The sequence below is a fragment of the Suricata suricatta genome, chromosome 5 (assembly GCF_006229205.1).
Source record: "Suricata suricatta isolate VVHF042 chromosome 5, meerkat_22Aug2017_6uvM2_HiC, whole genome shotgun sequence".
Classification (NCBI taxonomy): Eukaryota; Metazoa; Chordata; class Mammalia; order Carnivora; family Herpestidae; genus Suricata; species Suricata suricatta.
In genome coordinates, this window is record NC_043704.1 from 105843231 (window position 1) to 105858555 (window position 15325).

General features: G+C 38.4%; 1 protein-coding gene across 1 annotated transcript in view; it reads right to left on the bottom strand.

The window, feature by feature from the left end:
* Positions 1–1423: 1423 nt before the first annotated feature.
* The window catches only part of LEKR1 (leucine, glutamate and lysine rich 1), a 186476-nt gene continuing 172574 nt past the window's right edge, over positions 1424–15325 (bottom strand). The window contains exons 11-13 of the mRNA XM_029939996.1: positions 14558–14722; positions 11431–11730; positions 1424–2139 (exon numbers count right to left, since the gene is read on the bottom strand). Of these exons, the coding sequence (XP_029795856.1) occupies positions 1726–2139; positions 11431–11730; positions 14558–14722 (879 nt within the window). The 3' untranslated portion in view covers positions 1424–1725. The remainder of the gene's footprint in view (positions 2140–11430; positions 11731–14557; positions 14723–15325) is intronic.

Here is a 15325-nt window from a genome sequence, read left to right on the forward strand (position 1 = left end):
AACTTTAAGTTTAAAAAGTGAATGCATTTAAAGAAAATATTACATCATTACTATGTAGAGCTTCTGACAAAAGTCATGATGGAGGCTGGGAATCTCTGTGGGAAAAGTGGGGTGAAATGGCTGGGGTCAGGTAACGGTCTGACTTAGCTCTGTCACTAGCTGTACCTCTTTAGCAAGCTGGACCTCTTTGGGCATCTATTTCTTATTTGTAACGAAATGGTTGGGGTGACCTCTAAGGTTTACCTCAGTACCACCACTCTGTTGTTTTGTTCTCTTGTCAAGTGCCATTACAAGGAACACTGATCTCTGTAAAGTGAAACTAAGTATTCTAAGTCTTAACACAAGATGTGCTCACTTAAACTAGTCAGGGAAATTGGTAGATCCTAATGTGGAATTTTTTTTTTTGAAGGTAAAACACTCTACTGGTAGATTAGACTAGTCCTTTGAAAGATTAGAGATAAACTTGAATTTACTTAGTAGTTTTACTTTTTTTTTTTTTTTTTTGCACATGGGAGAGATTCCAAGTACCTTTGGATTCTCTCATCAACATGAGATAGCCAGACAGAGGAGAGTTTTATGTGCCATATTTGACACGTGTGACTACCATTCTCATCTGGGATTATGTCCCTGATACAGTCAGATGAAAGATTTAAGTAAAGTCAGTCTTGGGGAAAAACATGCAGTTCAATTTGAAGGGGAAAAAAGATTGTCAATCAGTAGTTTAAGGTAAAGCTGTGTTTTAAGAAACAGGAGAAGCCTAAGGCTTTGTAACTTAAAATCAGCTGGTTTGGTTTCTGGTTTTAAGTTTTCACTCTGAAAACAGAAAATATGTTAACCAATTGTCCATTTTCAGAGGTAATATAATGTGAACCCCTTGTAACACTATGTGTCTCTATGAGACTGTTTTGAATTAGTTCTTTTCCCAACGGCTGGGGAATACAAGCTCAAATCAAAATCTAATTATGATTACTAAAAAGCATTCAATGTAGAAAACCTCTACGAAGTAGTATTTTCATGGTCAGTCAGGCTTCTGTTTTTAAAAATAATCTCAATAGTTTGAAAAGTAAACCACCTTGTCCTTGAATTGGAGTTGCTGTCCCTTTTTCTAGAAGGTCCCAGGTTCACAGGGAATATTATCTTCTTGAAGAGTACCTATCATTACTTCTGGCCTAAAAAGAAATTGGATTAACCAATTAGACTGCAAGGTGAAAAAGAGAAGGTTTCTATGATGAAGCTGAACATTTTTGGAAATTATCAAATTTAGGACTAATGTACTTCTATTTTCTATTTGGAATATTAATCACTTCTATTTAACCTATTCAGTTCAACAAACAAACGAACACACACCAACAAAACCAACACAACCTATTTTTTGTGGAAATATGTCTGCTTGTAATGGTGCAAAAAAAAATAGCAAAGATGCTATGGGTGAAAATTTTTACCTATGATCTCAAAAAGGGCATATTCATAGAACACATCTAAACATCCAATAGAGACAGGTAGAAATTGGCCTTCTGGACTACCAACTTCATTATCTGTTGCAACTTCAAAGTCTTCTTGGAAAATATGGCTTCACAATTCCTAGTTTTTCCAATTATCCTATTAAAGGTATCTATAACCATGCATTCTTGATCTGTGATAATAATTTGACCTTTGTCATCCTCGGTTACACTTGGTCTGGGAAGGACCACGTGGGCTGCGTGGCGCTGCTCCTGGCTGGAGCAGTCACTGCTGACTCAGTCTCCTCCGCAGAATGGCAGCCAGTCTTTGTCTGGTCTCATTCACTGAAGATGCTCGACCCTTGGGAGGATGGGGTTGGGGGAAAGTGGGCAAACCTGAGCTGCTGACCCTCTTGGGTTGAACTGAGGTTGGGGAAGCAGTAGGTTTTGATACTCTATGTAGGCTGGGAATTTTAATTCCTTTTTCAGAGTTCAGTCTTGTGAGGCTTCTCTCTCCCTGGTTACTGACCGCTGCAGCAGAGGAGGTTAGGCGGCCCTGGTTAAGGGAACACGGCGACAAAGGGAAGCTTCCACTGAGCTTCCTGAGCTCCAGAAGCTGTTCTCTGGCTTGGCTCAAAGCCTCTGTCAGTTCAAAGCGTTCTTCACATTCCCTACGCACCGTTTCCTGAAGAAAAGTGTTCTGAAATGAGAAGGGGAGAGGGGAGAAGCATCCCTAGCTTTAAACTGTACATTTGGATGATAATTGGCAACATAAATGGAGAATTAAAATGGAAATCAGAGGTCTGTCTTTGATTGTCTTTGTGGATACCCTACCACATGGGACAGACAAGTCAAAAATGCAAATGATTTGTGAGGCTGGAAAGAACTTTGAGAGAACATTGGGTTCAACCCTTGCAGTTTGCAGAATAGGAACCAAGAACCAGTATCATTCGGATGGGTAGTGAGGGGCTGAGGCTGGAACCCAGAACTTCTCATGCTTCCTTTAGTGGGATTTCAGATGTTGGCACTTGTGATGTCTAACAGTTAATATCCATATGGGCAAGTATGTTAGTTTATATAGAAGGTAAGCTACAATACATAGGATGGGTAAAATTGCTTCAATTATAAGATTGAAAGAATAAAACATATCAGGTACTGCACTTAAACAGTAAAATCAGTTACTTTATATGATACTTTCTCAAAAGGACTTGAATATACTGATCATTTGCTATTTTGTAAGATATATATCAAAATAAAGAACAACATCCATTGTTTTTACTCTATTTGACAATCATGCGTCAAGTCACAAGATGCTATAGTGGATACAATACCTGCCCTCAATAAGTTTGCAGCCTCATGAGTTTGAGCAGAGCTGTTTTTTATGTCTCCAACAGGATTTAGAACCAAGGATAGAAGCTATGAAGTTAAAGATATGGAAGAACTTTTTAAAAGCCAGAGCTGTCTGGAGAATACTCTGAAGAGTTGAATCTCACTTGACTAGGATGGACCGGAGCAAACTTAAACTTCAAATGTCTGACTGAACTAGAGATCAATAAGGTCCCTTTGAATTAGAAGATTCTATAGTTTTAGCTAAAGAGGTATCCATCTTTCATCTATGGAATTCATCCAAATTACTTCAAGGTCCATTGTAAGTATTAGGTCTTGGATCTTTCTAACTTCTTGACATGTCAAAAAAGAGGGGCGCCTGGGTGGCTCAGTTGGTTAAGCATCAGACTTCGACTCAGGTCATGATCTCACAGTTCATGGGTTCGAGCCCCACATCAGGCTCTGTGCTGACAGCTCAGAGCCTGGAGCCTGCTTCCGGTTCTGTGTCTCCCTCTCTCTCTGCCCCTCCCCCACTCACTCTCTGTTTCTCTCTGTCTCAAAAATAAGTAAACATAAAAAATTAAAAAAAAAGAGGTTGAAAAGAAAACAATTCAAAGTAGTAAACGAATAAGGAAACAACTAAAATGATTGTGCTATAGGATTCTTTAACTAAAAATGAATTTTCATCAGGTTAGTTGTTTATAAAACTACGCAACGCCTTGCCAAATCTGTCAGTGGAAAATGTCTTCTGAAGGCTTTTCTGACTAATCTGCTGTCAGTGGAACTAAGTAACAAAAGCATCAGAGAAAGTAGCATCTTCCTGTATTTGAATTTCTTGTAATTATGATCAGAACCCTATTCAATTCCAAATTTGGTCATATTTGATGAATATGGCACAATTCCAGATTAACAGTTGTTCCATAGTTTTCTATAAAATCAGCAGCATGTCTGGGTCAAACAAAGCTTCATCACTCCCATACATTATTAACATACATATGGGTCCATAAAATCATATATTTTTAAATAATGTGGGTTAAGTACTTGCTTCTATTTAGGTGTTTTTGTTTTTCTGTTATTTTTATTATTATTATTATTTATTTTAGAAACTGGAGACCAAGGATGGTGTTTGTGGCCTTATCATCTGGTTTTCATTAATTCTACCTGAAATACTTGTTGGAAAGGCAAGAGAGGGAGGGCTAGGGAAGAATGTGAGTGAGTTGCTATGTTAGGTATCATCTCATTCCCTGCTCTCAACAACTATATTTGATAAAGAAAGACACCGAATCCCAAATGCTTATGTGACATGCTGAAAGCAGCCCAGCTCTGAAGTGGCAGGGTCCTGCCTGCTTCCAGAGCCCTGTGCCAAGCTGCCCAGGACTAAACGAATCATCTAATTATATCAGGCATGCAGGGGCCACTTTGTTCCTGGATACAGAATCAATAATAATAAAAAAAAGGTAATACACTTCAGCTAGTTTTGTGCAGGTTTCCTAAACTTAATCTAAACTTTATTTAATTTTATTTTTTGATTTTTATTTTTTTAAGTTTTTTGGCCATTTATTTATTTTTGAGAGACAGAGAGAGACAGAGCATGAGCAGGGGAGGGGCAGGAAGAGGGAGACACAATCTGAAGCAGGCTCCAGGCTCTGAGTTGTCAGCACAGAGCCTGACGTGGGGTTTGAACTCACAAACCACGAGGTCATGACCTAAGCTAAAGTTGGATGCTAAACTGACTGAGCTACCCGGTGCCCCTCTAAACTTTATATTAAAAAGCACAATCATCAATGCATCATTTCCTCTCTATTAGTAGAGTTAGCTGGCAAAATATGGTGAAGTGATTAGATTCAAGGGGCTTTCAATAACTTAGTATAAAAAATTTCTTTGATTAAGAAAGCTATGAGAAAGACTTAGGTTTATTTGAATATATAAAATAAAAGAATAGATAGCAGTTAACTAATGAGGTCAGTAACATGAATAATAGGTGCACCAACATGGAAGGATAACATAATGGGTGACGTGATGACAAGAGCTCTCATTAAAAGAAAAATAAAATTCAATCCATTTACTAAAATTGAATTCATGTCTGAAAGGAAAGGAGTAGTGTTCTATGGAAAACATCCATAAAGCAAGTCACTTAAAAGCTAGTTTAGGCAAATGACATTGCACTAAAGGAGGAAATGAAAAGGTGGAGGGAACTCAAAGATGTCCCCATAGCAAGTATAATGGGAACAAAGTGCCCGCCAACTCCAGATCGGGCTTTGGAAGGGCTGCTGATCATCTTGGTCTGGGGCCCACCGCTCTGGAACCGATCCTTCTTCAAGGCTATTAGCTTCCAGTACAAAGAACTATTTCTCCTTCTTCTGTTATTTCCAAATTGGGAGGACCTCTGAACTGAAAGCAGGCTCCAGAGTTAGGACTTCTGGTTTTGCATTTGTCACAAACACTGTGAACTCTCACATGAATCTCACAATATCTGCATATCCTCTCTTACCATTACCTCCTGTCTTAAATTGAGACTATAACTCAGTTTTGTACAACAGGCAATTCAGATGTTAAAATTTATTCAACCATGGAATTACAAAATGAAAATAGAACACATCAAGTTTAGAGGCTTGCTATTTCGAGAGAGGGGTGTGTATGACAGGGCATGACAAGACACACGTGGATGTGGCCAGAGTCAGTAAGGCACATTAGTGGAAAATTCCATCATGTGTGGAAAAGAATCATTCACTTGTGATTAGACTGCTCTCAGTGATTTAGGCATAATATCCATCTTTTGGGGCTGTTTTTTTGAAGGTTGTATTGTTATAGAATTTTAATGTGTGTTTTCACTGAACAACATAGGAAAATGTGTAAGATGGAAGTTCAGTAAGACTGAAAATCCTGAGCAAACATGAGACTAATCAGTGAAGCCATAGCATTCTAAATGCTTTAGGTAAAATTATCTTTGGTCATATTTTAGCATGGTAAAATGGTATCACTGGGTTGCAACCCAACTGTAATTCAAAATGAAAAGGGAGGCCAGGTAAAGAAGGGGCAGTGGGGTTTTCCAGGCCAAATGGGCAGTGAGTGCAAATGGCTGGTAGTAGGAGTGGGAGAGGCACATCCTGGGATAACACGTGGCTTAGTATGACGTGGGTGCAGAGTGACAGGCAGAGAAGAGTGAGCAGGGTCTGACTGAAGGTGACTTTAATAGCATGCTAAATACTAGAGTTTTAACTTAATTATGAGGGCCATACGGAGTTGTTGAAAGGTTTATTTCAAGCAGGGGGCTGGCATGGTCAAATATGCATTTAAAAAAGATAGTTTTGCCAGCTCTGTGGAAAATGGCCCCAAGTGGGGCAAGACAGAAAATAGGAAGGGTAGTAGGAGGCCAACGTGTTCACAGAGGAGGTTCCTCTCCCCCACACCCCCTGATTAGGGTGGTCTGGGCACTGGGGAATTAGTGTTTCTGGGTCCCTAGGTTCGGTTGATGGTGAAGAGCATTACCTATAGAATATGTCTATAACATTTTCAGATGAAGGCCACTTTGGGCTTAAAATATGGCTTAATTACACTCCCACTGGGTAAGTAAATGTCAAAATAAAAATATAAATTAGCTCGCCATCTGTTTGAAATTTCTAATATTAAGAAAATGGCCACTTTCCCCCACTCTTTATAATGTAAAAATGGTTTATTTTTGTGTTTGTTTTCATTTTTTCCTTAGATACAGCTGGATTGCTTTCAATTCCAAAACAATGGAAGAAGCAGGAGAAGGCTTTGCTGGATAACTTGATCTTTCTGATGATGAAAATCCCATTTGTGATGGCAATCACCTGAATTTGGGAATTTGGGGGGAACAAGCCCGGAAAGCAAGTCCTCAGTGAAGAATAACTACAGATGAGTGTCTTTCTTTATGCTTTACACCCAGTGAGATCTAAACCAGTCATGGAATGATCAGATTATAGTTTCCACCCACCCAAACGAGATATATCCCAGGGTGAGTAGATGGCTGGACAGCTGGGTGGGGAGCCAAGGCAAAGGGAAACTGGAAAAGGTGTGGGAACCAGAAAGATGAGTAGGAGCTAGCAAAGGATGAGCCCAAACTTCCATTTAAGACTTCTGATCAACTAATCTGATCAGCCCAAAACACTGCAGAAAAACAGAAGAGATAGCCCTTTGCTAAGACATGAATGAGAATCTGAATGGATTTCCAGGAAAGAAGATGGATGGTCAGCAAGCTGTTCTAAAATTGTATTTTTCTCTCAGGACATTAATTGTGCTCTTTTTTTGAAGCTCATGTTTGCTCCCTTCTTGCATTATTTTGTATCTTTTTCCTTCTGAGTTGCTTTTTCTTTTTCCTTCTTCTGAGTTTTACTTGGATCTTAGTTTCTGTCTCATATTTGAGGTGTTCCTAAAGCATACAGTGATCTTTGGCTATTCATGTTTAAAAAGGAGTCTCCTAAATGTTACTGGAAGCTCTGTGTGCCTAGGTGAGGGCTTACTGACTGGTATACTTTTTAATGGGTAGATTAGACATGGCTCTTGGCATTTCCCCGGGAGACCCCACTTGTCAGTTTCCATAGGTCTCTTTCCTCCGCTTCCCTCCCCTCCCCTCCCCTCTCCTCTCCTCTCCTCTTTTCTCTTCAGACACCTCATTTCCCCAGAGCAATTTCCTAGCTGTTGATATATAAGCCTAGTTGTCTGTATTCTGGGAAGTAGGTAAAGTGGATCAAGAGGGCTCACTCATTCTAGCCTTATCCCACACTCTGCTGCTCTGTATCCTCAGACCCAAAGCCTCTCACATTCAGGTTTCTCTAGAGTATAAACCTTTGGTATACTGCCAGGATGGTAGAGGAAGGTTGCTTAGGGGTTGGGGGGGGGGGCATCTGGGCTCTGTCTGTTCTTTTGCAGTTATTCAAACCATCCTGTTTTCAGATCCACTCTTCTCTCCCTCTTTCAGAAGTATCTGGTATCTCCAATCACTGAATCTTTCCAGCATTGTGTCACATAATTGGATTTGCGCCTTTTAGGGTTCCACCTCACTTCCCCAATCCCCACGGGTATTAAGTTTCAATATCCTACAGTCTACTAATTACCTCTCAACCATATCCTGCTTTGTCAATTTTCAAAAAGTTGTTCAATGTCTCTTTCATCTAGGGTCAACTCCTTCCTCTCCTATTCTCTTTTCCTCATTGGATATATTTACTTTTATTAATTTACTTTCATTTTTGTGATGTTTTGAAATGATGCATTGATAAACATACATATTCTATTCTCCACATTTAACCAAGAACATTCTTTTTTTATTTTTGAAAGTCTTTCGTCTCCATTAGATGGCTACACAAACTGATATTTTAAAACTTCTGTCCCATTGTTTCCCTTACTGATTATCTTAATACAACAAAAATATTGAACTTCCCTTGGTAGTTCCTTTTTTTTTTTGATTTACCACATTCTTCCTCTGAATTACTGAATTACAACAAGTAATTCTCTAGCAGTGCAGCTGTGCCGCACTGTCTTGACAGGACTCACTTTAAGCTAGTAGGAAGGAAAACTGGCAGCAAGAAGAATGTGATCTATTTTAACCTGCTTTTAACTGATGTTCTACTCTCTAACATATTATATTTCTTTTCTGAATTCTTTCTTCTTTTAAAAAAATATTCCTTTGTTTTAGGTGTGTCTTTTCCCTATGAAGGATTTTCATGGGCCCCCTTTCACATTCACATTTCCCATACAGCTCTACTTTCCATTTCCTCCTTTGATTCACCTGCATCTTTTGTTGCTGCTTCACCTTCTTGACCCTGTTGTTCCTGTGGAAGCTCTCCAATAATCCCTGCTCCATACAGGAATGCCCATTTGCCCTTTAGAGGCTCTGGCTTTCCTCCTATCATTGAGAATGTTCTTCATACAATTAAAAACAAAGTCCACCCATTCTCTGCCTCTTGAAAGAGAGCAGGGTTTTCCTGTCCTTAATTAACTTCCTTATTAGACCATTAATTTATCTTCGTTCTAATGAGAATTTGTCCTTCACTTAAATGTGACTTTATTTCTCTAGAACCTGACAAATTGCAAGTATCTGGAATGTATGATCAAAATAATAGTGTTTTTCACTTTATAAGCTACGGCCCCTATTCTTGGAGGCTCAGAAATCGTACCACTTTTATTATCTCATTCCCTATTTTTATAAGAATATTCTGGCTTAACCAGAGAAGCAGGCTTAATTATTTATTCTTATAGTTCAGTGGCAATTATTTAACTTCTAAAGAAAAATCTAATCTACCTCCCCTCCTACTCCAGCTAAAGGAAGTCTGTCTCCAGGCATGTCCTTAGGTAACTTTATTTTTGGAATGATCCCCTTCTATTCCCTAGTACTGATCGATGAGCATTTATGTGTCAACCCAGTGTCTTATATATTTCAAAAGTCTGCATTAAAAAAAATTAAACTTCATCTCTAAGTGGTTTCCTTTTACAACTACTGAGCAGAAAAAGCTGCACATGTAGCTCTTTTTTTTCTGAAAAAGAAGTTCATTCTTCACTTTTAATCTAGTTTCTCTTGCCAAAATTACCTCCAGTGGCCCGGGCCTGCGACAGGCAGCCTCTAGGATGGCCCCCAGTTATCCCTGTCCTCTTGCATATTCACATCCTTGTGCAATGTCTTTGCTTTGAATGTGAGCTGGACTTACTGACTCATTTATAACGAACAGAATTCAGCAGAAGCAATGGGATGTCACTTCTGAGACTGTGTTACAAAGACTGTAGCTTCTATCTCTTGCACTCTCATTCTTCCTCACTTACTTGTTCTGAGCAAAGCCAGCTGCCATCTGTAAGTTGTTCTATGTAGAAGTCCTTATTGTAAGGACCTGAGGGACTCCTCTGACCAACAGCCAGCAAGGTACTATGGCTCTCAGCCCAACAGCCATAATTAAATAAATCCTGCTAACAACCACAAAGTGAGCCTAAAAACAGATCTTCCTCTAGTTGAGCCTTTAGGCAAAACTGTATGCCTGACCACCTGACACCAACCTCACAAGAGGTCTTAAGCCAGAGGTACCTAGCTAAGCCACATTCTTATCCCTCAACCACAGAAACTATGAGATAGGAAATGTTTGTTGTTGGAGGACACTGAATTTGAGGATAATGTATTGTTCAATAGGGATAACCAATATAGGCCTTTGAGGCCAATTTTTAAGATTTCAGTCTATGCTTTTTATAAGTTTCTGTTTACATCATTCTTTCCTCTGGGTATCAATTTAATTACTCATATAGGATTTTCTTTAAATTCTTCTTTGAGACCAGGTAATGGCAGTTGTCAGTCTTGTTCCTAATTGCATACATAGAGCCTAGCACAGTGCCTGGCCCCTGGATAGATGCTCAGTATATATTTACTGGATTCAACCCTTCTGGTGTTTTTTTTTTTTTTAATTTGTTCTAGTGTATCGTTTATCCCTCAGTTTCCACATTGCCACATCTTTGGAGATTTAAGAGTTAGAAAACTTGCCAGTCTAATTGCCTTGACCTTTCTTTCCTTTAACCTGTTGACCCTTCTTTAGAACTTCAACAGTGCTCTCTCATTTGAAGAAAATCTGTATCACCTCTCTCCTTTGGGGTTCTCCAGCAGAACTAAGTCCATGTATGCTGTCCTTTCCCACTCATGCCAGGACTGGTGAAGCAGCTCCCTTTATTAGGGAGGCTATGCTGCTGTGTGCTGGCAGGAGACAATCAGCTGACCCCCTAAATATCTGGGGAAGTGAGTAGTATGTTTATTGTTAGTTTGAAAGAAAGAAAAAAGAAAGGAAGGAAGGAAGGAAGGAAGGAAGGAAGGAAGGAAGGAAGGAAGGGGAAGGAAGAGGAAGGAAGAATGAAGGAAGGAGGGAGGGAGGTGGGAGGGAGGGAGGAAGGTAGGAAGGAAGGAAAAAGAAGGAAAGAAGAAAAGGCAAGAAAGGAAGGAAGGAAATGAAGCCTGGACATGTTGAGTGCTAAGTCTGAGGGTCACTTTGAAATTTAGAAGCAGAATCACTAGAACTCAGGTTTCCTAAAACAGGAAACATTAATCATGGAGATTCAAGTAGAATCTTGGCTCTACCATGCTGTGTGACCTGAATGGCTTAGCAGTTCTGAAATAAGACTTCATTAGAAAAAAATTTCAAATCAAAATAAGTCTACTCCAGTTTAAATAAAAACATTGCTGAAATAATCATGCACACATAAGAAAGAAGACCAATATATGTAAATTCCCCTATAGTTTAGGTTTGCAGAAAGATAAAGCTTTAAAGAGAAAATTACTTTTAGAATATATTGCCCAAATTATTTTTTGAATGTAAGCAGCAAGTGGTCTAAAAGTTTCTCTGTTGATGATCTAATGTCAAAACCAGTAAGCTATAAATATGCAAAGATTTCTAGTCTTAGAAGTCTTTTAACTGGTCATTTGCAACACAGTAGAGCTGGGTGCTGAGGAAACCTGCGATCTTGTAGTTCAATGAATTTCATTTTACAGAAAAGGAAGCCAGGTGCAGAGAGCTTAAGTGACTGCCTCATGAAAGACAGAGCCAGGATGTAGTCCCAGGTTCCTAATAGTCCTCAACTGCATGACACCAAGCTACCTTTGATGTTTCTGTTTGTTCTACTTCTTGAAAGAATGTGTGCTCTTGCACTGATCGCAGTGGCATCCTCATCTGCGTCCTACCTGCTCCTGGGACTGGTTGAACTGCTGCATCAGGTGTGTTTGCGCCAGCACGACTCTTTCTAGCTCATCGGACTTCTGCTTCATTTCCTTCCTCAAGTCCTCTGAAATGGAATCATTACTATCCGTTTCTTTCTTCAGGCGGAATTCAAATTCTGCAACCAAGTTTTTAAGGTTTTCAATTTCTTTCTCCTTTGATTCAGAATCTTCGGTATATCGGATATGAGATACACGGAGTTTTTCTTCAAGGGTGGCCACTTCCAGCTTTAGATCTCTAGTAGCGCTTGCGATTAAGTCAGATATCTGTAAGATAAATCTTGTATTACTTTGTAGGCAATCTCTCTAGGTAACCACAGAGTTCTTATGGATTTAAGAGGTTTATTCTAAATAATCAGTATACTCTTCAGATCAAATGAAAACAAATCTTGTGACATTATGTAGGCCTCCAAGATTTTCTTTTTAAAAGTTAAGACTTAAACTTATTTTTACCACCTTAAAATGGAATTGCATTAACCACTTGGGCATCCTTGGAAATAAATAAATCTCTTTGTCTGGTCAAGTCATGACCCAGGTGCCTGTCTGGATCAGTATGGGGTGGCTTTGGGACCTAGAAATGTCTGATGTTTGGGGATGAACATAGGGGAGCACCACAGTTACATTCCACTCATGCTATAATTACAGTAAGACTTTTTTGACATATATTTTTTTCTTACTTATACATAATGACTGGAAGTACCCTCAGGTACTACACCTTCTAGAGCAGCACTGCCCAAGAGAACTTTCTGTAACGACAGAAATAGTCTGTGATGTCCAATATGGCACCCACTAGCTACCTGTGCCTACGGAGAGTAGCATGTCCGTAAATGTTAATAACTGACTCACACACACACACAAGCCAGGTTTGTATCTAGTCTCCATGGTGTAACTACTCCACCATGACCAGTTCCAAGGTATCAAGGCGACATCATCAATTGCTGAGTTGGGAAGAGATGCCCACAATAGGCTCTGGCTTGCCAGTACTGACTAGTGAGCATTTAAAATGTGGCTAATGTGATTGAGGAACTGAATTTTAAATTTAAATTTTAATTACTTGAAATTTAAGTAGCCACATATTAGACTGTACAGTTCTAGAGAATACCAGAATATTTTGAAAATACACTATCTTTCTAGCTGGTACCTTTAGGTAAAGAGATGAGACAATGAGCGATAAAGAGAGAAGATGAGAAGCTTTTCCATAGAGTCACAAAAGTCTTTAGAAGGGAAAAGACTGCTTGTTTTCTTTCTCCTTAAAAAACAAAACAAAGAACAGAAAACAAACCAGGAAGAGCAATCTGCTTCTGATGAAAATATCCTTATTATTTGTGCTACGGATATTGTCACATTACAAATATTAGGACAACAAGAAACCAGTCCATGAAGAATCTGGAATACATTCATAGACCAAAGTTCCAAGGATTCTGCGAACTATTACTTAAGAGTTATGTATCCAAAGTTTGTTTCAAATGTTAAATTTACATTCAGAATAATTCTTGCAAGAAATCTATTCACATTTAGTAAATTTAAAAATTTAATTAATATTCCATTATGTTCAATTAATCCAGGAGGGGAGAGGGTCATTGCTAGGTCTGACCAATAGTTTCCATCATCCAAAGGAGAGCTGAGACTGAAAGAGCAGGTTATCTTTGGGACAGGACACTCACATCGTCACAAATATGTTTTGATCTTTTAAGAAAGGCGGTTAGCATTTACAAATCAAGAGAATTCACTTAGAAAATTTATGACTTCTTTTAAAAAGCTATAACCCTTGGCAAGTTGGGGCCTGCCTTAAGAGGCTTCTTCTGGAAGAAAACTAATCTAGGAGAGGTAGAGACTTGGATGAGCTGAGATTCCAAGCTCTCAGCTATCAATTTGGAATCTCTCAAATGCACCATTGTCCCAACAGAACTTCACTTGCAAAACACAAATTCAAAGATAAAGTTATTAAGAATCCCAAGATAACTTTTGCAGAGCATTAAACTCAAGAGGTATGAGGCCTTTCTGAGTGTGGGGCCTTGTGATACTATACTTGTCATATACTCAGATAGCTGGCCCTGCCTATTGTTCACAGTGCTCTTGAAAAGGCTGTACCGTGTCTCCTGTTCACTGAAGTAGGGGGCATTAAGTCTCATTTGATGCTTAATTTACACAGATGGTTAATGAGTTTATTCAAAATATGGTTTCCCCACTGGTTCTTAGTTAATATACACACACATACCGATATACACAAACACATGTATATATATGATGCTCAGGTCTTATAATAATAGGATAACCCTAAAAAAAACCCTTAAATTAAGTTTGGGGACTGCCTGGCTGGCTCAGTCAGAAAAACACATGACTCTTGATCTTGAGACTGTGAGTTCAAGCCCCATACTAGGTGTAGAGTTTACTTAAAAATAAAGTCTTTAAAAAATTATGTTTAGGACATACTGTTTCAGAAATTATGGAAGTAGATTAAATTTTAAAAATATTTCCCTTCATTCAAAACATCTAGAGTTGAAAATATTTGCAATTAAAGGAGATAGGCTTTAGCTGTTGGGAAAATGTTAATTATGTAAAACATCTCCTTATCATTTCATGTTGGATATTTGAAGGGTTGGAATATTTAACCCTGCTAATTATTAGTTATAAATCTGTGCAGCTTTATTAAAAATTTTTTAAATGTTTTATTTATTTTTGATACAGAGAGAGAAGGAGACACAGAACTGGAAGCAGGCTCCAGGCTCTGAGCTAGCTGTCAGCACAGAGCCTGACATGGGGCTCGAACCCACGAACATGAGATCTGACCTGAGCTGAAGTTGTAGGCTTAACCGACTGAGCCAACCAGGTGCCCCTCTGTGCAGTTTTAAAAGTAACTTTATTTTAGAAGAAAAAAATTCCATACAAATCTGTATTGTATGCTTATATGATTTATTTCAGCTATTTGTTCTGGAAAATATCCAAACCATTCTACTTATGTAGCTAAAACCAAGGCACCGTGACCATGAGGAAAACTACTTGAGTTATAAATACTGTACTGTTCTTATAAGGAAATAACCAACATCTATAGTTTCAAACCCATTAGATAATAATAAGCATCATAACGACACACCTTCATTTTTAGTTCCTCTTGTTCTTTCTTATATTTTTGGATTATTTCTTGATGTTTTTCCTTTTCAATATCAAGTTCCAGTTTAGCTTCTTCCTTAAAAAGCAGAATTTGCTCCTCAAACTCAACTAAATGTTGGGCTCTTTCCTTGGCAAGTTCAGCTTCAATCTAGAAAATAGTATTTGCCACACATATAAAGCTATTTGATCTCAAGATAAGGAAATTAAGTTTATTTTCAGACTTTAATTAAAAAAATTAATTCTAATATTAATTGTTTCATTAATTGAATTTTTTAATTCTAATATTTAAAAAGCATCTGACTCAGAACTTAGCCCAGAAAAAAATGACCTTGGGTCAAATATTTCAAGATCTTCTAAGACCTTCTAAGACTTAAATGAGTAGAGAAGTTAAGATAATATATTCTGACAGTTTTCAGAAATACTAAAAGCTTAGTCTTCAGTACGTTTGTATTATAAATCCAGGCCCTGCCAGAAACCCTATAAGAAAAAAATAAAAAGATTTTGAGGCCTTTAGACTAAGGTCTAGTGAAAGTTCAGCAGAGATGTAAAATATAAATGTTGAGTTTTTAAATGGTCTTTTCTTGATAAGAGCCCAGTACCGGAGTCACAGATTATCATTTTAATGTGATTGAGGCCAGAAGGATGGTTGAGGAAAATACAGTCAAGTCAGTGATGCCTGTATCCATGTTGGATTCAGATATAACCGTAGCACTGGAAGGGACCATAGAAATCCCCTGGTTCCATTTCTCAA